Below are 24006 nucleotides of genomic sequence, written 5' to 3' on the forward strand. Positions count from 1 at the left end.
ATTAAAAAAAAATTAAGATAGACACCCTCTGCCCCATGCTCTTCAAAGAGAATAGCAAGTACCACTAATATTCTATATTTATGACTACCCAAAGTGTGCTCTATGAATTTAATGATGATCCATCCAGATGTTTTCTAGTGATGGAGAGACAAATAAAGAACCTGGTCTTGTCAGCTGGTCTCCTTAAAAGCATCATATCTGAAAACAGCCTTTAATGATTTGTTGTTCCGATAAGTCATACAGCTACCAGAATAACTGCTAAGTAGCCCTAATTAAGGGGTGTGGCCACCCTGAACTGATAAATGAATCATAGCCTAAAGATAAGAAACTATACTAGGAAGCCTGTGCAACCATATTGAGGGTATAGTTATTAATATAATTTGGATTTTCTGAAGTACGAAAACCATGGGGCTCCCCCTTGCCAATAATGGCTTCAAGGACTTGCCAGGTTTTTAGGCATTAGAGACATTTGGGGGTTTATCCATATGTGGAAAATTACACCCAGTGCTTCTATTGTAATCCACTGGCATTCCTTCCCAAACAGGGACCTTTCCATGATAGCTCTGAGCCACATGATTATCTGGGAGTAGGATGGCATGAAAGGAGCTCCCATTCAGAACCCTACCTAGTTCTTCAGGCACCTGGAGCCATCATTCAGGTCATCAGCCAATGAGGATCATCACACTCAACCTGAAGGTGGCTAGAGAATTCCTGCAAAAATCCCTCATTCCTCATTCCTCCAGGCTAACCACCATACTCATTCCCACTTCTTCCACTATAGCCTTTATACACACAGTCATTATTACATTTCTTCCTCCACACTGGACTCCGAAGGCACCTGGAACAACTTTCTGACCACAGTCATACCCAGTGACACTCTCTGACATGGTTTACAGGGCTGAGCTTACATATACCTCCAATTGCTTTGAGGACTTACGTTTTTCATTTTCCATTCAAGATCCCAGCAATACCTGTTTCTTTTGGACCTTTAGCTAGTGGAGAAACTCACAAAATCCATATCCTGTACATGATTTACCAATTGCCCATGGCCCTGGAATAAATTACCTTTAATAGTTGTATAAGGAAAATAAAGTAATAGGCAATATTATAATTATTTTGGAATTCTTTCTTGAGCAGGGTGGATTTAATAATCCTTAAGATCTTTCCAAGTGTTAAAATTTCTTATTCTATATGACTTGTCTTTACTATAGAAAGATTGACTTTTTTTCCCTAAGAAAACAGTCCAACAAGTGTTGAGTGTACTTGTGGCTTATGAAAACAAAAGACAGGGAGGTGCTGTAAGAACCGAAGGATTTCAAAATCATTAAAACCAAAGGATTTCATTTAACAAATCCTGGTGCATTTAAAGCAACGTAATGGCAAAATACCAGTTCTACTGAAGCCCATTATGAGAGCATTCTCAGGGTTCCTATCATGGACTAGATATAGATAAAACTCTCATGAACTGTTGTTTTTCAATACTCCAGGAAAACGCAGCATCCTTGCGTGGACTGTTATTACAATAAAGAGCAAGTCATGTTATGGAAAAGTGCCTTTGTAGGTTTTAGAATGGTTTACTTCTGATGTAGACCCCAGGTCACTGATAGATGATTACAAAGAAATACATACCTTTATGTCCAGGAAATGCCCAAGTATTCAGAAAATTTATTTTATGTTGATGGTTTTCCCTAGAGCTACAAAGACTGAGATTGAAATCAGTTGGGAAAACTGTTGCAAATATTCTCTTTAATTTACTCCTTGGCAACTTAGTCAAACAGCCTGCTTGGAAGTAATCTACTTGCAGAACCTAGGTGGAGAAAAACCTGCCACGCTGTATAATTCACGGAGCATGTTTTGGCTCCCACTCCACCAATTCATTTTAAATAGTGGCTAGTGCCCTGCATCTAGCAATACATATGAGCAAGCAATTTAGCACAGAAAAAAAAAAAAAAGGCCCCACAACTTGGCATCCCCGTGGACATTAATCTTTGAGAAAATCAAATGGATCCAACTTTCGCCAGAGTTTAATAGCAAAGCTGTCACATTTTACACAAATGAGTATCCAGTCGGCTAGCGAATGGAAACAGGAAACCGGGACGAGCGGAGGACAGGAGGTGGGGCCGCTGACCGGACTGTTTGCAAAGTGGCTCCAGTTTTTAGGGGAGGGGCCAGGATGCTCAGCATGACAGGAGAGACGAAGTAGTTAAAAATTATTACTCGCGAGGGGCTGGAACCTCGGGATGTGGGTATATAAGACGGCGCCTCCAGCGCAGAGCTGCTGCTTTGCTGCTGCGGGAGCCGCGACCAGAGGGGCGCATGGGCCCAGCCCCTCACTTGCCAGAGGCCGAGGAGAGGAGCCAAGGGCGCGGTGGGGTCCAAATCGGGGCTCCTGCCTCACCTCTGGGATAGACACGGGACCCCCTAACTTCTGTTGCCTCTCCCGAGACGCGCACCCGCAGGGTCGTGCGCTCTAGCCCGGCACACTCGCGCGCGGCACCAGCGCGCCCGGCGCCAGGTCTGGCCAGAGGCGATGCGTGCAGGGGGCCGGGCAGCCGGGTTCGGGCGGCCGGAGTAGGGCCCCGCGGGGAGGCAGGGAGGCAGCGGGGTTAGAGCCCCGGCTGCGCGGCGGGCAGAGGTCCCTTCGCTCCACGCCACACCTGCCGCCGCCGCCGCCGCGCCGCGATGAGCCGCGTGGTCTCGCTGTTGCTGGGCGCCGCACTGCTCTGCGGCCACGGCGCCTTCTGCCGCCGGGTGGTCAGCGGTGAGTCCGGGGCCGTCCGCCGAGCGCACGAGCCGGGAGAGGGGGCGGCGGGGCGCGAGGGCGGTGAGGGCCGGCCTGTCCTGGGGTGGAGGCTCTCCGAGGGGTTGGAAACCCGTGCGGGGTAGGTAGGGGGCCGGAGGAGGCAGGGGGAAATTGATTGTATTCTGCTTTCTCCCCAGCCTCCCTAAACACAGAGAAAAGTTTAATTGTTTTGGAAGCGCCAGGTTCAGTAGCTGCGAAGCGAGCCCCGCTTCATCCTGAGCAGTACAGCGTTGTCTAGGACTAATGTCGACTTTCTTTATAAGAGAGTTGGCCGCAGGGCAGGGCTGGTACCTGTAGAAGGGGTGGGGTACGGCGTAGGCAGAGGGAGCCCAGAGACAGAGGAACCGCTGCAGAAATGCCACCCCCTGTCGACCTGGCTCGACTTCGGTCCTCGCCCGCATGGGGTTCCCTCCGATGATTTCCGAGACCAGACCTGTTCGCTGTGTGGGGCTCACGGACCCAGGGGCATGCAGCCTTTTTTCTCAGGAGGGCTGACAAAGACCAGAGGACTGGTCGTTGTGTGAGGACGCCCTTACACACCTCATTCCAAGCTGGGGACTTCTCAGAACATGAAGTCTGCTCGAGTTGGGTTGAGGTGTACATGGTCATCGATGCAGGTTTGTGCACACAGTAGGTGCCCAATTAGGTCGGTCGAGTCAGTGCAAGGGAAATGGATCGGAATTGGCAAGCTTCCCGGAGTTGGCTTTGATCTTTCTTTTCCTTCCACTTTCATTGTCCTATTGTTGAGCAATTCATGTCGCATTCATTCTCCCTTACTTTTGGGGAAGGTCTCTTAAAAAACCTAAAGATTCTCAAAAGCCTAAGATGAATGAATAGGGCCTTACAGGAAAATTGAGCATAGCTATCCTTATTGAAATCTCTTGTGATGCTAATTAAAGTGTTGCAATAAATATTTGTTGAATGTATGTGGGCATGTGTTTTAAGTGTGGGAAGTTTTTTAACGTAAAAAGCACGAGCTCCTTTTCACATTCAGTGCATCTGTGTAACAGGTGTCACTAGAAGTAGAGGTAGATGACAGGTAGCAGCAACTTAATCAGTTGTGAAACTAGACCTTTAGAAACTGGCATATTAAGCTTAATCGTTACTGATCTTCCCTCAGCAATGTGATGTTCTACTGAATATAATCCTTCAATGTCTGGTTATCAATCACTCTCCACTAACTTTTTGGCCCTCAGGAGACACTGGAATTAAATACATTGTGAAATGTCACTTGGAAGTGCGTGTTGCTTACATTTTTTTCAGGCTGTTATTAATATTCATTTACAAAATGAAAACTTTACGGTATCAAACAAGGAGGCTACAAAAGCCATAGCATTAGATCCCATTCCCCCTATTTTAGCTTAATAATAAGTTCACCATAAAACTCATCTGAATGTGTAAATTACATATCTGACTGCCCTTGTCTCTGTCAGATTTATTCTTGCAAATGAATTAACAGCAGAGATCAGGCTTTGAGCATAAGGTGTTTCTTAAACACATAGAAACACTTCGTTGACTTAAATAGTATCCACTAAGTATATTCTTATTGTATGCCTTAAACTTTGCAAAGGGATAAAAAGAATACATAAAGTTAAAAGAAAAGAAAAAGAACTTGAAAAAATTGTTGATGAAAAGTTTATTTTGTGTTCTATTATTGCATAAATTGCTGCAAACCTTTTGCTCTGTTTTCCTATTAAGTATTTATAGGCATCTTGTAGGTGCCATCTGGAAAATTTCTAATTAACTGAACATGATCTATTTGATTTAACATAAATGATGATGTTTACTTGATATTAAAACAGTTATGTTTTTCTTATGAATAATTTAATTGTCTTTGGCCTTACAAACTCACATTGAAATCTAACCATTAGAGATTGATTTGTGATTTTATCCTTTGAAGACTAATTTTTTACAATATGTATTTCAGCCATAATGGCATGAGTACAGAGGAGTCTAAAGCCTGACATTTTGGAAAAAGTAGGTCTAATGTCTCCCTGGTTGATGTTAAGCTTTGAGAAGTACATAAACTTTTTCATGCCGTTAGGGACCATTTACCAGAATTCTACTCAGCTGTCTGTCAAGTGAAAAGCTCTTTGGGGCCATTATTAGGAACATACTTACAATATATGGAATACATTTTCTAATTATTGAATATCAGCACAACCATTTATAATTTCTATTCAGTGTACCAAAATAATTACTGCAGAAAACAAGACAGGAACTCACAAAATAATGCTTTATCGAAATTCTCATTTTAGTACTTTATTCAATAAGATACTTTCTGATACTTTTAAATACACCACCCTTTTTAAAGTCAAGAGCATTATTTATAAATGAAGTGAAAATATTTAAATGAGAAATAACATTTCAAAAATCATCATAATCTGTCCCATAAGATTTAATAGCAGCTAGCAGTAGTAGAAAAGTGTTTGTGTAGATTACTGGCTATGCTTATTTTGATTCATGGATATGCAATAAAAATATAAACGATAAGGATAATGATCAAAGATTTTTTAGTGAATTTGTGATTCTAACTTGAGAACTACTTTTAAGGTCTGGGACCTGTACTGATTTGTTGTACACACAGATGTGTAGAGGATATCTCTGGGGTCTGCCATCATTTAAATCTGTGACGTGACTGGTGGGTAATGACACCTTTAGAACAAAGGTAAGAGGATTTTACTTTTGGGGATAAGGATACATATGAAAAAGAAGAGTTCAAAATTCAGGTCTCTGAGATGGGAGGATATGTTTGAAGAGCACATGCATATTCTTAAGCATTTGAAGTGTTTTGAAGTAATGTGTGCATGTTTGTTTTTACTTTCTCTTTTTAGTGTACACAGCAGTGATCCATCAACCTGTTTATGCTGCAGAAAGCATTAAGTGTATTTCATGGTACCTCCACATTTCTGCAGAACACTTTAATATGTATTAATTTGAACATATTTAAATTGGCAAACATTTTATTTAGAAGACTGGGAGATTTAGACACTTCCGTTTTGATCATGCAAGTGCCACAGAATATTGCAAAATCATGGGTGGTGACCAGTAACCTATAGATCAATATAATAGCAAGGGAGATACAAAAACTTTTTAAAATTAAAAAGAAAAAACTGCTGAGCGTATCCCAGCCTATGGTACTATTTTCCATGACATCATCAAAAGCATAAAGTGATGACAGTGCAGTTTTCAGAGATGCAATTACTTTAAGTATCTCTTGGGCAAGAAAGGAACAAATTAATCTTATTACCAGTCATGTAATAAACTACACATTCACCATAGCCATTAATCCTTAATGGCTGTTTTTCATCATTTTATGGTTTTGTTTTTGTAATTCTTTTTCTGGAAGATGGCAATATCTGTTACATTAACATTAGAAAGGTGTTGTATAAAGGTGTCCAAAGTGGAAATTCAGGTGATGGTCTCACTAGCAGTTTTACTTTCTCCAACCCTCTCTCTTCTGTTAAGTACTTTGCACACAGGTGGACGGATGGACGCAAGATTGTTTCTTTCACTGTTTTAACATATTACTGATAATGTAACACAGCCTGACAATTTGACTAAACTTATACTCCTTGTAATTGGGAAAAAGTTCAGTTTGGACCTTGTTTGTTTTACTTGGAAACTAGAAGGGCTAGATAAAAAAAATCATTAAGGACATAAAGGGTCTGAAAATCTGAGATAGATGTTCCAATATGGATCCTGTGTCTAAATGTTCAGTAAAAGAAAATCTACATTCTGCTTAGAAACAACCCTCAATGTTAGCGCTCCGGTATCAATAATGGACCAATGCTGAACATGGTAGCATAGGTCATAGTAATAATGTACATATTAATCAATCCCTTTATTCATGAAATTCTTCACCTTAGAAAAATATATCTGAGACCTCCACGGAGGCAGCATAGAAAACTGGGGACATGTATGAACTGTGGAGCCAGTCTGCCTGGTTCTAAACCCTTTACCATTTATGAGCCATGTGAGTTTGGCAAATTATTTAACTTTTCTATGCCTCCCTTGCCTCATTTTTAAAATGGGATGAAAGCACCTTCATCACAGAGTTGTTGCAGGGTTCAAGGGGTTCAAACACAGTAGTGCAGGTTGTTTCATGGACACAGCTGCCTGCCAAGAAGCTGTGAGAGGGCGCTCAACGCGGCAGTCCCCGTGCCTGCAGCTGAGGCAACCTGGAGGAGAGCATAACTTTTTCAAGCTGAGCAGCCTGTATCACCAGGAGAGATCATCTTTCCTAATTTCCCCAAAGGTGTGGATTGTGCTAGCAGTGAGGCCCTGCACACTAAACTATTGATAAATGGCAGGCTTTTTTTTTTTTTTTTTTCTTTTGGCCGTGCCACATGGCATGTGGGACTTAGTTCCCTGACCAGGGATTGAACCCGTGCCCCCTGCAGTGGAAGCGCAGAGTCTTAACCATTGGACAGCCAGGGAAGTCCCCTGTCAGGCTATTATTATTGTCATTATTTCTTTAAAACTTCTAACCACTCTCACTTTTTAGGTGAGAAAACTGAGGTCAGGAAAGTTTAAATAATGTCCCCAACGTTCCCACAGTTCCAGTACAGTTCTGGGATTCCAAGCCAGCTCTTAGTGATTGAATGCTTCAATTCTTCACTCACACAGTTTACAATTTATCTACTTGGTTTACAATTTATTATCTAGATCTTGATTTTAAATACTGGACTAAAAAAATAAATTTCATCCCCTTCTCAGAAAGTTTGTGATATTTCCCAGGTGGAGATGTAGGGCTTGCAGATGCCACAGAATATTGCAAACAATGCAATATGACCATTGGTCATGCAAACAATGACCAAGACTACAGTTTTGGTTGTTTATCAATATAGGAAAATGGATTCCAGCACAATCTTAATAGTGCGCTATGCAATTAATTGCATTATAAAATCTCCTGCAAAAATAAAGTTTATTATAACAAAACATTTTTATGATGAAAAAGTCTTAAAAAGTAGGTGTAATATTAAACACTGAAAGCAGAATACTTATGATTGAGAGCATTCCCTTTTTTAGTTTGAAAGTTTTACTATCGGAGGTCATGTCACATTGTATGTTGTAGTTGCAGCATATTTATTCCTTTGATTTTGAGTAGAATAAGAAAGAATTATGAAAAACAAATTATTCTGTGGGATTCTAGTAAAATGTCCAAGTCTGGTCAGTCTGGTTTGGGGAAGATTTATCATGTAGGTCCTCTCTTGCACAACTTGTTTTTTTCTTTGCAACTAAAGGTAGATCATAACTGAACAACAGGAATTCATAATAAATCTTCCATGTTTTTACTGAAAAATATGATATAAATTCAATCCTTATTTAATGTTGACAATATTATGATTCTAGTGTGAGGTATAAGAAAAATGTTATTACTTTCATAACTAAATGAAGACTCAACTTCCAGAAAATTGATAAATATAAGCAAAACAAAACCAAGTCATAGATCCTTTCTATTCAGGAAGAAAAAAGTAAACTGCCATGACTTTATGAGTTTGGCCCTGCTTTTACATTGTTGCTAAAAGCATTGAAAACTCTGCCAATATTTAGCTCTAAAGGAATTTTCATGACTAAGAAAAAGGACAGAATTATCTATGCGTGGAAATAGTAGCAGAATCTTAGCTGTGATAATGATAGGAATGTTTATTTTAGTAGGCGATACTGAAAATTATCTCTAAATTAAAGTGCATGTAGTTGTGCGTGAGTGTGCGTGTGTGTGCATGTGTGTGTGTATGTATGAAACCAGGAGGTGTAGAATCCTGGGTGAAAGGTCTTTCTTGCACATAAGCCAACAATCAAGGGAGGTTTCCCACTACAGGTGTTAGGTAACATTTAGTAAATTATTGTTAGACAGTATCAAGGTAGCCTTAGTGTGATAAAAGCTACTCTACGGTTATCTGAATATTTATCTGAATATTTTATGGGTGGTAGAATAGTAGATGGAAGACTAGCTTCCTACTGGTCAGAATAGTAGATGGAGGATTTTATCTGAATATAATATTTAAAAGTAAGAGAAAAGGAAATTCTCCACGTGATCTCACAGAATGAGAAAGGAGCTAATTATAAGGGTTCCCTAAGAAGATTAGCCTTTACCGAAGTGGGAAAGTTGCTTCAAGAAGATCCGTATTAATGGGACTTTTCTGGGAATTAGGGCAACATTTGTTTCCCAGCTGTTGGGAGTTCCACTGCTATTACAGCCAAGTGTGATCAGCTGAAATGGTGGTGAGCCGTTCAGTAGCTGCTGCTTCTGCTGATTTTGCTGCAACTTGGACCAAATTTGCACAATAAGGTGGAAATCAGTAGTAGAAGAGAACTGGATATGAAGAAATTCCCAGTGTCAGCTTTAACTGATTTTATATATAGATACCATAAAAACTACAGTGTATCTATAATTTCCTTCAACCTGCTTTGCTAGATCTGAACTGCTAGTGACTTTTCAGTTTAAAATTTGTGGACACAGCTGGTATTCAATGAATGCACTTTGGAGTTAATATCTGTCTGTAGCTGGTAATTGGCCGCTGTCCTGATCCTCTGAGATTCCCCCTGCTATGCAACCACCACAGTCTCCATCCCCTCATCTAAGACCCCTGGACCACTCCATCATCCACAGCCAAAGAGAGGATGCCTGGCATAGACAGTGCCAAGGCTGGCTATTATCCAGGGCTTGTGCAGTATTAGTTCTTAATTATTTTAAGTATAATCCCTGTCTATAGATTTTTCTTTAATTATTATTGTTATTATTATTTCTCTACAGACTAACATTTATCTACAGAATGACATTCCTAGTACCTTATAGTGGTATTAGGAATTTCTACAAGACACTTAAAGCTCTCTTATGTATTTAATTAGAAGTGCTATTTTAATTTTATAAATAAGGTAATTTTCATCATCATTCTTGTATTCTCACCATAAATAGTAAATCTCTGCTGCATTTGTTTTTTAGTACGTCAAAGATAATGAGAAGAGACTTTTAGCATATATGTCATACCTAGGCATTTTCTGAACTTGTGCTGGCTGTTACATAAATAATTTTTACTCATTAAAACTTCTGGCTAATCTGTTTTTTTGTGTTTTTTTTAATTTGGCTTCTTTCTGTTATCTTGCAAAACAGTCTCATTGGACAACTTAATATTTCACAAGTGCTGGAATCAAATTGAAGTCTGAGAGTTCTTGGAGTAAAAAACTGAACAAACTGAAAACTCAAGGGAATGTAGTCCAGATGTATTTTGAGACTTAGAAATATGAAAAAGATGTAGAAGATAAAAATGGAAACAGAGCTTGCTTTAAAAATACAGGCATAAAAATCACTAGGCTTAATGGCATTGCTAGAGTATTGCCAGGAACAACAATTTTAAACAATGAAGACATCACAACCCCTAATAATAAATAAGGAGAAATTAAAAAAAAAAAATAATTGTATTAGGATCAACCATTGGGACTTCCATGGTCATCTCTCCAGGATTATTTGTTTCAGACTGATTTGTCCTCTTGACGTCTCTTTAATTCCAGTTTCCCCATGGTCATTCATACGAGCCTGTTATTTTTCATTAACAATTAGTTGGGGCAGTCTCTTAATTTGTTCTTATTATTCAGTGTGTTGCTCCTGGGTCCAGATCACAGTTAATGAGACAAAGAGGACAACCGGCGGTCTTGCTTGCATTGCTGGAACTGCTATGTTATTAGTTGGCTGTTCTCAGCAGTGTCAACGTATTGAATGCCTATTACTCAAACACTGTTGTGAGGTTAATGGCCTTCCACTGGTTTCTGCTTCCTCCTGCCTCTAAGCGTCATCACAGGTCATTAATTGCTGGTTCTGGGGGAGAATGGATGTGATACCAACGCTGGCTCAGTGTGATGTACTGTAATTAAGAGTACAAAGCTTGAATGCTTTACTTTTTTTGCCAATGTTTAAATATAATACACCCCCCAGCCCTCCACTACTGTCAAATTTTCTTGATCGGCTACAAAATTAAATACATAGTGAAAAAAGCCTTCAATCCCAACAAGAATTGTAAGCAGTGAACCTATGCCTTGATTTCTTAGCATGAATGAATTTGCCTTAATTTTACATAAAATACTAGGTAGTCTATTTTCCAAGGTCAAACCTCAAGCTGAAATCAGAGAGACTAAAAGGGTAGTGGAAGCTGTGGACAGCAGGCTGGGCTTAGTGACAGAGAGGGATCCATGGCAGGTTTTAAAGTTGACAGCAGAGATCAGAGGTGAACCAAGGAAGCTAATGAAAAACAAAACAAAACAGCGTGACTGTTCTGGAGATTGCGTCTATAATCTTGGCATACATATTTGGTGGTAAAAAGAGGCAGGTGTAAACAGTAGAACAATAGGAATTCCACTGCTAAATCCTGTACACTGTAATATCCCTGTTATATATATGGCTGTATTATGACCCAATATGATCATTCATATTTGTAGTTATGTCACTAAGTAATTAGGAATATTCATTGTGCTCAATTCCTAGAGGTATGTGAAATTCAATTTTAAGAGCTCTTTTAAGTCAAACTTTCATTGCCTATGTATTTAATTCTTCACTGATGTAGACTGAGCAGAAGTATAGTGATGTCACAGCAATGAAGCTTGATAATAAAAGGTGATATTTCATTAAGAGGTCTCAAGAATTATTTTAAGCTTCACTTGTGGTTCCATTTAATATCTTGACACAAGTTTATATTCTCTATATAGTGACTTCTAAAATCATTAATAGATATCAGGATAGATGGTTAAACTGAGTCCTGTAACTTATAAAAACCTTTAAAATACCAGTGAAAATAAAAATTACATTTTCAATTTCACCTCCAAATTCTGAGTATTCTATAAGTACTCTAGAAGATTAACCTGTCACTTCTAATACAATATTATATTAATAAATTGGTTTTTAAAAATTTATTTATTTTTGGCTGTGTTGGGTCTTCGTTGCTGCGTGTGGGCTTTCTCTAGTTGCTGCGAGCGGGGACTACTTTTTGTTGCAGTGCACGGGCTTCTCATTGTGGTGGCTTCTCTTGTTGTGGAGCACGGGCTCTAGGCGTGTGGGCTTCAGTAGTTGTGGCACGTGGCCTCAGTAGTTGTGGCACACGGGCTTAGTTGCTCCACAGCACATGGGATCTTCCTGGACCAGGGCTCGAACCCGTGTCCCCAGCATTGACAGGCAGATTCTTAACCACTGCACCACCAGGGAAGTCCCCAATAAATTGTTTATTATTAGCATTACCTTCATTCTGACTTCTATTAACTTTCAATTTTAATGTATTTGCTCTCAGATATATACAATAAAAACAAATATTTACACCTTAAATTTGCCACTTTATTTAAATTTCAATTATTTAAATGTATTCACTTCATGATACCTTATGTAAATTTGCTTTTTTTGCTTGTTTTTAATAATTCCTTTATGAATTATGATTCTTATTTCATAATTTTGACCTTTTAGCTTCCTTTACTGTGTATACCTGACATTTTTTTTTAGCTACTTTCACTCGCTATGGTGTCAGTTGACAAAATCCAAGCCAGGAGAATTATGACTTCCCTGTACAAAAATTTCCTTGATATACTGTGTTTAAAAGTTTATGTTACAAGTTTATTAGGGAATCAATTTGCTTTTGTAAATTGAAATAAGAATCTAGAAAATAAACTTTATGCAATGGTTCAGTGAGCATTCTTGGCAGATTGTTTCTGTTTTGATTGGTTCTTTCATTTTAATTTGTAGTAAGTAGCATTATGAATATAACTCAGATAATCAATACACGGGCATCTTTTTTGTTCAGGCCAAAAGGTATGTTTTGCTGATTTCAAACATCCCTGCTACAAGATGGCCTACTTCCACGAGCTATCCAGCCGAGTGAGCTTTCAGGAGGCACGCCTGGCTTGTGAGAGTGAAGGGGGAGTCCTTCTCAGCCTTGAGAATGAAGCAGAACAGAAGTTAATAGAAAGCATGTTGCAAAACCTGACAAAGCCAGGAACCGGGATTTCTGATGGTGATTTCTGGATAGGGCTTTGGAGAAATGGAGAGGGGCAAACATCTGGTGCCTGCCCAGATCTCTACCAGTGGTCCGATGGAAGCAGTTCCCAGTACCGGTGAGTAGGGCTCCTGAGGAGGCAAAGGGGGGTACTCAGAGGGCAAAGGACAAAGGGAGAGTTCTGTTATCTGTAGAGGATGTCAGAATGGAGCAGGCGAAGTCACTGAGATGTGTTCCTGCTGCTCTGTGCTTGGCAGAAACTGGTATACTGATGAGCCTTCCTGTGGAAGTGAAAAGTGTGTTGTGATGTATCATCAGCCAACAGCCAATCCTGGCCTTGGGGGTCCCTACCTTTACCAGTGGAATGACGACAGGTGCAACATGAAGCACAATTACATCTGCAAGTATGAACCAGGTAGGAAGCATTGTAAGTCCGTAGGAGCAGATCTTGTGCATATTTGCTTATATTAAGTGTTATCTTTAACCTTCACTACCTTTGGCTCGTTTTGGTTTTCTGCTGTGAAACATGGAATTACTTTGCAGTTTGATGACAAATTATTGAAGCACACTTGGCTATAAAGCAAACTGCCCTATGAGTTAAACAGAAGGGAGCAACTAGAAACATCCAGAGGGGTTTTTTAAGAGAAAATAATTACTTCTAATATTAAGGCCAAACTGTGTTTTTGTAAACAGATTTTATGAAGAATAAATATCTATTTAAAAATATTTCAAAATTTAGTATAGTGTGTGTGAAGTAGGTATAAGACACCAAAGCACCTGTAGGTTTACACATCTGATCAGTAGTTCTTTAGATTTTCTGGGGAATTTAAGGGAAGCAAGCAACATTCTCCTGGGGCATTAGCTTATCATTTCATGATGTGATACTCGGTTTGTGCTCCTCAGTGAAAGTCAGGAAGTCAGAGAACCGTGGCGCAGAAAAGTAGGGGCGTGTGTCGCGTTCTCCGCGTGATCCTAATTCTTTGGAACATGCCTCTGCAGTTCGCTTTTGTTTGAAGTCTCCAACTTCTTGCCGTATGGAGCACGTGGGAAGATCGCATTGACCTGAGCTACACTAGTGTGGTTTCCTGCTGAAATAGTAAATTTGAGTTACTTTGACTAGAACCACTCAACTGAATTGATATCTGACCAAAAGAGAGACTAATCAGAACGATGTAAGCTCATCGTTTTAATCATCAAAGAAAGTCAAATTCGATATTTAGGCTATGAGGATTTTTTTTTTTTTTTTTTTTTTTTTTTTTTTTTTGTGCTGTTTTCCTCTTCTCAGTGTTTGGAAGTTTCATTTGAACTCTTCCAAGGGCTGTCTGCTTGACCTCATAACATGTGTTCGTGGAAGGCAATTACAATCAAGTACTGCTATTTCCATTATTCTGTTGAAATTACGTGAGTCTTCTTTTTCTCATAAGACTGTAAAGCACAAGGGATTATTTGGATTAGATTTACCCTTCTCTTATATTTATCCTGTTTTTGAGTGTATTAGCCTACTTTATTTATCTCTGGTGAGTTTAGTCTTTAAAGCTCTTGGTTGCTAAATGCATCATTACCCTCCTAGAAGCTTTTGCAAAGCTATATCTGTTACACACTTAGGTTCTTTGCCTTAATTTTTTTCCTAGAAAAATATGAAGTTGAAATTCTTTGATATTTTAAATTTGTGACACTGTGTGCTTGAAACTATTAAATGAAACAAAGTATATTACAGCGCATTCTTAATACAATACTATCTTCATTCTTTGAGCTTTTAGGTGACCCTTTGTATTTTATTTTATTTTATATCATATTTACCACATTATTCAGGTCACTATTCCCCAGAATACTCTTGTTTTGTATTAGGTAGTCTAGGTTTATATTACTCATGGAAGAGCATTTTAGACATAAAATTAGTTTTTCATTTATCTTCTATAGTCTACCTAAATCTTCAAATACCTATAGTTTTTTAACAAGACTCTTTCATGTATTTTTTGTTTTTGAAGCACATGTACACTTCTACAGTGTAAAAGTACTTAGAATTATTAATATATAGAATTTTTCTACTTTGTTTTACTTTAAATATTTTCATTTTTATATATTTTCTATGTAGTTAACCTTCTTTCCTTGAGCTTAGTGTCTTATTTATGAAGGATATTGGTTTGATTAAATTCCTTGCTTGTATAGTCAGTGCTTTTTTGATGGTAAGTAGTTAACTTTTTAGTGGTGAGGGGATTGGAGGATCAAGTAGTGAGACTAATTACAATTTACAAATTATAACACTGATTATTTTGAACTTTATTCTCCAACTATACCAACAGTACTATGTGAACTTAGTCTCCACCTTCTGTTCCTGCATACCGTCTAATAGCATGACTACTGATATCCAAAGTGGTAAAAAATTAACCTAGCTATACAGAAACTGAATAATTCACTTCTGAGTTTTCTCACTCTCTTCTCCCCCCCCCTTTTTTTTTTTTTCATTACTGTTCTGTGTGTTGAATATCTATTCTTTGGGTCTATCAATGTTATCCAAAGACATTTTAAGGGGATACTTCTGAATCTGATTTTATATTTATTAAAGTTACATTAGGTACTCTTGCTCTTAGACATTAAAAATAGTATGTAGGAGATTATGTTTCTAAAATTTTGTTACTTAATCAGCAGTTGCATTAAAGTTTGTTAAAATATTTTAAAGATAACCAGTTCTATGTTGATAAATTGCATAATATCTGTATTATTTGTTCAGCAAATACCAGTTGAGCACCTAGGGGCATAGAGTGCCTAAATTCTGTGTGGGATAGGACTGTGTCGGGCAAAGTATCAGGGTAATATACGTGTATAAGAATAACAAATATTATTATAGGATGGTGTATGATTAAGCTTCTAATGAATAGAGACTATGTGGCCAAATTAGAGTAAACATGACATTAAAATGATTTAATATTCTAAAACTAATGTAAGATGCTGCATATGTTTTTTTCTTTTCCATTAATTGACAAAAATGAACAGAGAATTATATTTTTGGAACAAATGAAAACAAATTTACAGGTTATTTTCTTAGTAATTCAATTTATTTTCTCTGAACTATTAATTTAATGAATAGTGCCCTAGGGGAAAAAAAATTAGGCAAGAGAGCAGTACCAGATCATTGTAAGAAATTTCAACAGTTTTCAAGTGTGTGGCAATTGAAGAAATCTTGCCTTATAAAACCAGGGAAAGAAACAAATTGCAAGCCTTAATTTATGATTATTTTTTAAAGAAGTAGACACTACTGGAAAACAAATCTAAGGATGACATTGTTTGTAGGGGACAGAAATGTGCTTTAGAACATTTTTACTTGAATCATCAATTCCAGGTGCAATCCATATGCAGTTATCTGCTGCTTATTATTGTGAGGAGAAATCTAAATTATACACCAATAATAGTATAGAAATAATCCTGCTGGTCTTTGAATCGCAGTTAGTGTCTCATGTTGTGGTCACCAATTCTTGCCTATCTTTTCCTACTTTTGTACCTCCTTTGTCATTATTACCTGTAGTAGGTTATCATCAGCATAGATGCTCTGGATTGCTAAATGCAGTTTGGGGTTACAGGGGTTCACCCAGTGGATCCAAGTTGCAGAGACTCACCAGATCTTTATTCAGAGATAATTAAATGTTGACTTTATAGTTAGATCATTTCATATAAATTTAAATTCAAAATAGAATTAGCTGGAAGTTTTTCAGAAATCAATGTTTATTTTGTTGTATAATAAACTTCTATTTTCATCCGCATTTGCATTTGTCTTGTTTATCATTATGTATGACAACTGTACTTATTATTTACAGAGATTAATCCAACAGCTCCGGTAGAAAAGACTTATTTTACAAATCAACCTGGAGACACTCATGAAAACGTGGTTGTTACTGAGGCAGGTAATTAGTTCACATGTCTCTAACTCACCTATCAAGAGAAGAAAATATACTTTTACACTTTGCTTCGCGTTGGCCCCAACTTTTCTTGTTGCTTGGTGAAATAGTGCACTAAATATAGGCCTATGGAAATTTACTTTAGGACTAGGTTAGAACAAATGATGCTAAGCTAGTTTTTGAATAGAAAAACCTATTTTGTTTTCTTTCTATTTTCACTTAAGTGGATGTATCTAGTACTAAACTAAGTATATCCTACGCCAAAACCTGGATCCACAAGGATCTTCCCCAGTATGTAGGTGTTATGATGTAAATGGGTGTATTCAGTGGCCTGTAAACAGTTGGGTACTGTTAAATGTTTAGGGATTGGCTGGGGTAGGCTGGGCTTAAAAAAGCCTTATTTGTAGACTTTGAGTTTTCTGTGGTGTGGATACTCCCACCCTGGCCAGTTTCAAGCTACCAAGTGACATCACTGAAGAGCAGGTTGGGTAGTAGGCGTCCAGTGAGCTTTCAACTCAGTGTCTCCAGCACACCACTGTCTGCAAAAGACACAAATGCAATACCAGTGCAAATCTCATGTTAGTCAAAACTGCTCTTAGGATCCTTTAGGGGGCTTGTTTAGCATGGCCCTATGCCAGTGTGGACAGGAATATTTATTTATACTAGTTACTTTGTAAAGATTGAGCCAAAGACCCGAAGTCTCAAAATCTTTCCACAGGTGATGCAAAATCCATGAAAGACTAGGAAATACTTTCTTTTTTCTTTGCTCTTATATGTAAAGGATCATGAAGGTCTTTTGAAAAGGAAAGGAAATGTGTCTTGAATCCTTAAAATGCTTGCAGTCACCTTAACAGGCTCAAGAGTGGATGAAAACATGGCAGATTATCCCCAAAATACTCCATCACTGGACCTCAGTTAATTTTTCTTCTCTTAACAAAGGAAATGATGTGCAGTTAAATGGAGAGTTTGATCTAAGTCCTGTCCACTTTGACCAGAATTATTTAGATTAATTATGATGATGGCTTTCAATTTGCTGGCTCAATGCATAGTTTTCCAATTTGCTTTTCTTGTATGGACATGATATTAAACTTTAGCGCTTTTCACTTTCAGGTGTCTGATTTTAAAACCATTCAGACCATGTAAATCTAATTAAATAGATCAGTAAATAATTACATTAGGAATATTTACCCTCCTATGACTTTGAAAAATTGTTTAATAAAGTCATTTTAAGCTGTATGGGACATCAGTGTGGCACTTGTTTATTTTACCAAGAAAACCTAACATTATCAAATGTGATGGAACAGGATTAAAAGATGATTAATTTTAGAATTTAACGAAGATCAAGTGTTTATGCCTCTGTAGTCTTACGTCTCTAGGTTATGACTCTATCATCATTTAATATTTACATATTTTGGTTTAATCTCAGAGAGTCATGCATATCATCATGGCACTGGGCTTATTAGTTAGGATAATTACATATCCAATAAATCAACAATTATTTTAATCATGATTATTCTTTAATAATCAGTACTTGTTTCTCAAAGTAATAACTGAGAAGGATTAATGAAGCGAGATAACTAAGATTATTAATATGTTGTGAAAACCAGTCCCTATCTTAATTGAAGATTTAATAATAGTTTTGGAAATATGGACATTTAAGTGGCGCATGGCAAACATGCAGTATATTTTGTTTTTAATTTCTAATAAAACATGAATATATTATTTCATTAGATTATTCAGTATTCTGGGAAGAATGTTACGTGGAATCTTATTGATAATAATTATACTTTGCCTTAACTTTTTGGAAAGTTTTTATACAACTCTAATGTCAGAATCCTGCCTCAACTATCTCTTTACGTTAAGACTGTTTTACTTTTGTAGGACTAATTCCCAATCTAATCTATGTTGTTATACCAACGATCCCATTGCTCTTACTGATACTGGTTGCTTTCGGAACCTGCTGTTTCCAGATGCTGCATAAAAGGTAAATAACTCATATATGCAGAGACAACTTGAAAAGCTTTAAATAGGTTTTCAGGACTCTTTAAAAATTTAGCATAAAACTGTATTTTTAAGTTGCCTTAAGAAAGTTCTGATTTTCATCTCTGTCAGTACATATCCAGTATATATAATCTAATAAAATATACCTTGATTATAGGATTATGAATTATCTCGTTTAATCCTCACAAGCCATATGAAGTAGGTATCCTTCTGTTTCTGTTTTTCAGTTGAGAAGATGGTGGCTTAGATGAGTCACACAGTTTGCCTTGGGTCTCATAGCTAATGTGTGTGATAGACCTGAAATGTGAATGCTTATAAGCTCACAACATATGCAACTATATTACACTGTCTCTTTTTATTAACTATGAGCATTAATGCTAAACCTTTCAATCCTGACCTCAAGTTGTATGAAAGACTTGATTTTTGTAAGTGAACTTTGTAGTACCTTTTCAAAATTTCAAGTCACAGCCTTCTGTTTTATTTCCAAAGGATCTTTTAAGTATAAGAACTATAGTATAACGGTAAAAATGGGTTACTTTTTAGTAGGCATCTTGAAATAAAGTGATATGTCTTAACAGCAAGATTCTTGAGAGTATTCTTTTATATCTGTTTACGCATACACTTGAGTTACAGGTGAAATTTTTTCATATGTGTCAGTTTGGCAATTAAACTAAAACATTAATGTATGAAATATAAATATGTATCAGAGGAAAAAGGAAAAGATGTGGATTTTAATTAGTGTGCTTGCTAGAATAAATTAGACATCTTTGTCAAAGTGTTTTAAATAAAAACTGATTAAGAGAATGCTTCCTTCAGGGAAGGAACTGCAAATAAGTCATTTTTCTCTTTTGACTTTACTTCATCTTCTTCTTTTCCTGAAATGAACCCTAAAGAATTGCTAAGTAAAAAATCCCCAGAAAAAAGAATTAAATAGATATAAACTCTAAATGGTTCACATAAATTTTTTTTTTTCTTAAAATTTATTTATTTATTTTATTTATGGCTGTGTTGGGTCTTTGTTTCTGTGCGAGGGCTTTCTCTAGTTGCGGCAAGTGGGGGCCACGCTTCATCGCGGTGCACGGGCCTCTCACTATCGCGGCCTCTCTTGTTGCGGAGCACAGGCTCCAGACGCGCAGGCTCAGTAGTTGTGGCTCACGGGCCGAGTTGCTCCGCGGCATGTGGGATCTTCCCAGACCAGGGCTCGAACCCGTGTCCCCTGCATTGGCAGGCAGATTCTCAACCACTGCGCCACCAGGGAAGCCCCCACATAAATTTTTTAAAGAATCCAACCTGTTATTTACTTGCTGTTTAAAGAAGACATTTTGAATAATGATAAATAAAGCCTGGCAAATTAATATTACCTATTGTGACATATTTTGTCCTCTTGACTTCCATATATATATATATATATATATATATATATATATCAAACACACTTAAAATTATTTTTCAATATTTTATGCAGAATAAAGACAATAGTAAATATCTAATTTCTACCCTTAATTCCTAAGACTATAGATGGAAAGAAAATTTATGATTATGAAAACAATGAAATAGAGCGAGGATTTGATATAAATCCCCCCATAACCCAGCCAAACTGTTACAGAAGAGCTGTAAATAACAAATCAGTGTGAAAAAAAGGATTTGAAAAAAATTATGTCGACCTTCTCATTTCTAAAATTAACATTACTGAAGTGCCAGTTTTTGGAGTTTTCTCTGAAGTTCGTTTTCCTTCTTCCAAATAGTGTGTTGTTGTGGAGATTCTGCTCATTCTCAAGTCTTCCAGGTTTTTATACTTTGAAGACCTGTGGAGTTTTCACTTGTTTGAAATTCTCAGAGTGAGAAAATAAATCAACATAGACTACCTCTGAAATTAAGCTGTTAGCGCTTAATTCATTCTCTCTTAGATCCTCCCCTTTTCCTTTCTTCCAGGAAAGCAAGGAGAAACTTCATCAAAGACTCAACTCCATTGTCATCTGAATGCCTTGCAGAAAGTTTAAATTCCAATCTGGTACACATGATGGCTTCTATCATTCCATGTCATGTTCAAAATAAGAAGTCTTGTTTCCTTAACTCATAATAACTCTTAAATAAAACAAATACTAATGCTACACAAAAGCCACATTAATAACTTAACCACCCTTTTGTTTTAACCATTTAGGAAACTTTCATGTTTCTCATAGACTTTGCTTGGCTTATTTTCCATTCATGTTAGATGACTTCATAGATAGAGATGTATTGATCTTACTTAATTGGGTGCAAATCTCTAAAACATATCATTTAGATATAGTAATTTATTAGTAACAAATTCACAGTTAAATTGAAGTCAGTTAAGTAATATTATAAAATTGTATGGCTCAGGCTTGTTTAGGAAGACTTCATTTCTTTCTTTGAAGGAATTCTGCAATGTCTGACAGACAGACTGATTACCATCTTCACATACTGGAATAATCTAGAATTTTTTGTAGGAATGAAAAAGTATGCTGGTGAGAGAAGAAAGATGCTTTCATAATAAGGGTCTGACATATCTCCAGTTGGACCAAGACATGCCTAGTTTGATAAGAAGTCTCAGACATTGAACTTATTACTTCTTCTGTTTTTCAGTAAAGGAAGAACAAAAACTAGCCCACACCAGTCCACACTGTGGATTTCAAAAAGCACCAGGAAAGAAAGTGGCATGGAAGTATAATAATTCATTGACTTGGCTCCAGAAAAGAAAATAGAGTTTTGTAATTCTGGATCTGTATAAGGAATGGCATCAGAACCTTAGCTTGGAATGGCTTGAAATCTCAAAGGATGTCCAAAATGAACTGTAAGCTCCCCCTTGAGGCAAATATTAAAATAATTTTTATATGTTTATTATTTCATTTATAAAATAACGCTGTGCTAATAATGGAGTGAGACATGCTTATTTTGCTAAAGGATGCACCAAAACTTCAAGTAAATGGGATGGACCATGCAGATTAAATTGCTATGAACACATCAGAGAAGTATGTGCATTGGAAGCAGTTATTTTTGTCTCTTTCACCTTTCATAAGTTGTAATCTAGTTAATGTAATGTAAATTGCATTGAAATTTACAGTGTGCAAAATATTTTTCCTTTACATAAGTGTTAGATAAAAATGGACTGTTCTTGTATTTATTTTCACAGTGTTTCATTTTTCAATACATGCTGTTTTGATTAAAGAAATGTATCACTGTTGTCAACTGAATTCACACACACATAAATATATTACCATAGAAAAAGTTCCTTTTCTAGGAATGGCTCATCTTCTTTTAGTTTCTCTGCTTTGGGTCAGAGTATGTTTAGGAAATCTCTTCAGAAATAAGAAGTTATTTCATTAACCGTGGTATAAATCTAGTCAAATATTTTACTTGGAGGCAAGAATTGTCTAATTTCAGTTGTGCAAGACATGTGCCTTACAATTATTTTGCATTTAAAATTCAACAGATTTTGTAATAACTTTGTTAATAGCTGTATAAACAGTAATATACTCAATCTAGAGCAACAAAAGTGGCATACACGATATAAATCATAGATCTTCACGTGTTGCCTATGTAACCACAAGTAGCTCTCTGAGGGTTCTGGAATCGATTTGGCCCCTACCTTGCCAACAAAGCAAAGATGGTTGTTTGGGGTCTGGGATTGACCCTGGAGGCCGATACCTACAGAGTTTGCCTAAGGTTTTTCCTAGCTCCGTTTAGCCTCTGTCAGCACATAAGGCGGTTTTACAGTTGGGACTAGTTGAGTGGTCACCACTAGTGTGCAGTTAAGCACAGCACACTGACATTTCCGCAAGGAAAGAAACTGAATTAGTATAAAAATGGGTTGGAGGGCATCAATGATCACGTGTTCATTGTCCATGTTTGGCTGAGAGAGTAAACTGGGGTGCCTCTGTCCTACCTTCTGGTTTCTTCAATGCTTGTGGCTCCTTCTTCTCTAGAGAGAGTTGTAACTATCTGGTCTTCAAATGTCTCTGTGCTCCTTTTAATCAAATAAAAAGTTCTTGTTTCTGAAGAATGATCATTGGTGTTGTCTCAATATCTTAAGTGAACAAAGTACAGATATGTTTGCAATAATATAGGGGAACAAATGACTGTTTAAGTGTGGTAAGAATGGAAGTTATGGTTGTAGACTGTTTTAAACCTCATCTTTTCAGTTAGATAATGAAGAGCTTTCACTAAGGCAATTCACAACTCCAGTTGGTTGGCAAAATAGAAATTAGTGGGCAGTGGTCCTTTTTCAGCTGCTCAGAGACTGAGGAAATAGGCAGCTGCGTTCTAAGCTTAGATCTGCCCACATTTAGCACTTCTTTTTCTTTTCTTGGCGACCCATCTTTCTGGGCAGAATAGGAGACCAGCTGCTGGGATCTACCTCTTCCCTCCAAGCTCCCACCATGCATTACTTCCTCTAGTCAGGACTTGATGGAGGGAGACTAGGCTTTCCCCATCGTCTGTGCCACCCACAACTGCAACAGCTGCAGGGCAGGAGAGGCAAAGCAATGGGGAAGGGACTTGGTTTTGCCTTTTATCTTGATCCAGAGCTGGATTACTCTTCCGGTGTCAATTACTAAACGCCTAAGTTCCTAGAGTTGGGATAATGAACTTCTGTCTTATTGGAAGATGGTAGAGAGACTGTCCTAAGGGTTTCTTAAGCTGACCTTTGAAAAATAAAAAGGAATTGATGTTGTATTTGTATTTTCAGAGCATACTTCTAATAAGTGTTGTGAAAGGCAGGTGAATTGCAGAACAATATTCAGGAAATAAAACCAAACAGCACGCCCTACCCTTGCTGTTCCATCCTTCCTAACCACTCCATCCTTCCTATTAGGAACAGGTCATTGCAAAGGTTTTAAAAAGAATAGTGTGTTCAGGGACTCCCAATTTTTGTCCTAAGAATAAATCCCGTGATTGTTTACCAGGAATTTGTAGTCCTCAATCATCTGGCTACACCTTTTTTTTTTTTTTTTAATTTTTACTGGAGTATAGTTGATGTACAATGTTGCATTAGTTTCAGGTGTACAGCAGAGTCAATCAGTTATACATATACATATATCCACTCTTTTTTAGATTCTTTTCCCATATAGATCATTACAGAGTATTGAGTAGAGTTCCCTGTGCTATACAGTAGGTCCTTGTTGGTTATCTGTTTTATATATAGCAGTGTGTACATGTCACCTTCTTTATATGGCATTGTTTTCCCTTTCTCTGACCATTGCCCAGAGAGAGAGAGTCTTTTGCTAGGACAACTCATGATTATCTCCTGTCCCTTCTCCCTGAAATTTCAGGATCACTCCCACCTACGCGGTGGTCCCCACTGCCTCTTCAGGACGTC

The 24006-nt window shown here is 37.4% G+C and overlaps 1 protein-coding gene across 4 annotated transcripts; it reads left to right on the forward strand.

The window, feature by feature from the left end:
• Nucleotides 1-2300: 2300 nt before the first annotated feature.
• Nucleotides 2301-22696, forward strand: CHODL (chondrolectin). Of its 4 annotated transcripts, XM_036850701.1 has the most exons (7): nt 2301-2761; nt 12586-12895; nt 12972-13192; nt 16590-16676; nt 18552-18654; nt 20604-20682; nt 21276-21353. In XM_036850701.1, exons 1-7 carry the CDS (start codon nt 2683-2685, stop codon nt 21276-21278), a joined length of 882 nt encoding a protein of 293 aa, XP_036706596.1. In that variant the 5' UTR covers nt 2301-2682; the 3' UTR covers nt 21279-21353. The 4 variants fall into 4 exon arrangements, with proteins under 4 accessions (XP_036706596.1, XP_036706595.1, XP_036706598.1 ...); XM_036850700.1 differs by lacking the exon at nt 20604-20682 and having other exon boundaries at nt 21276-22696; XM_036850703.1 differs by lacking the exon at nt 20604-20682 and having other exon boundaries at nt 13035-13192; nt 21276-22696.
• Nucleotides 22697-24006: the final 1310 nt, after the last annotated feature.

The sequence above is a fragment of the Balaenoptera musculus genome, chromosome 4 (genome assembly GCF_009873245.2).
Source record: "Balaenoptera musculus isolate JJ_BM4_2016_0621 chromosome 4, mBalMus1.pri.v3, whole genome shotgun sequence".
NCBI classification, from domain to species: Eukaryota; Metazoa; Chordata; class Mammalia; order Artiodactyla; family Balaenopteridae; genus Balaenoptera; species Balaenoptera musculus.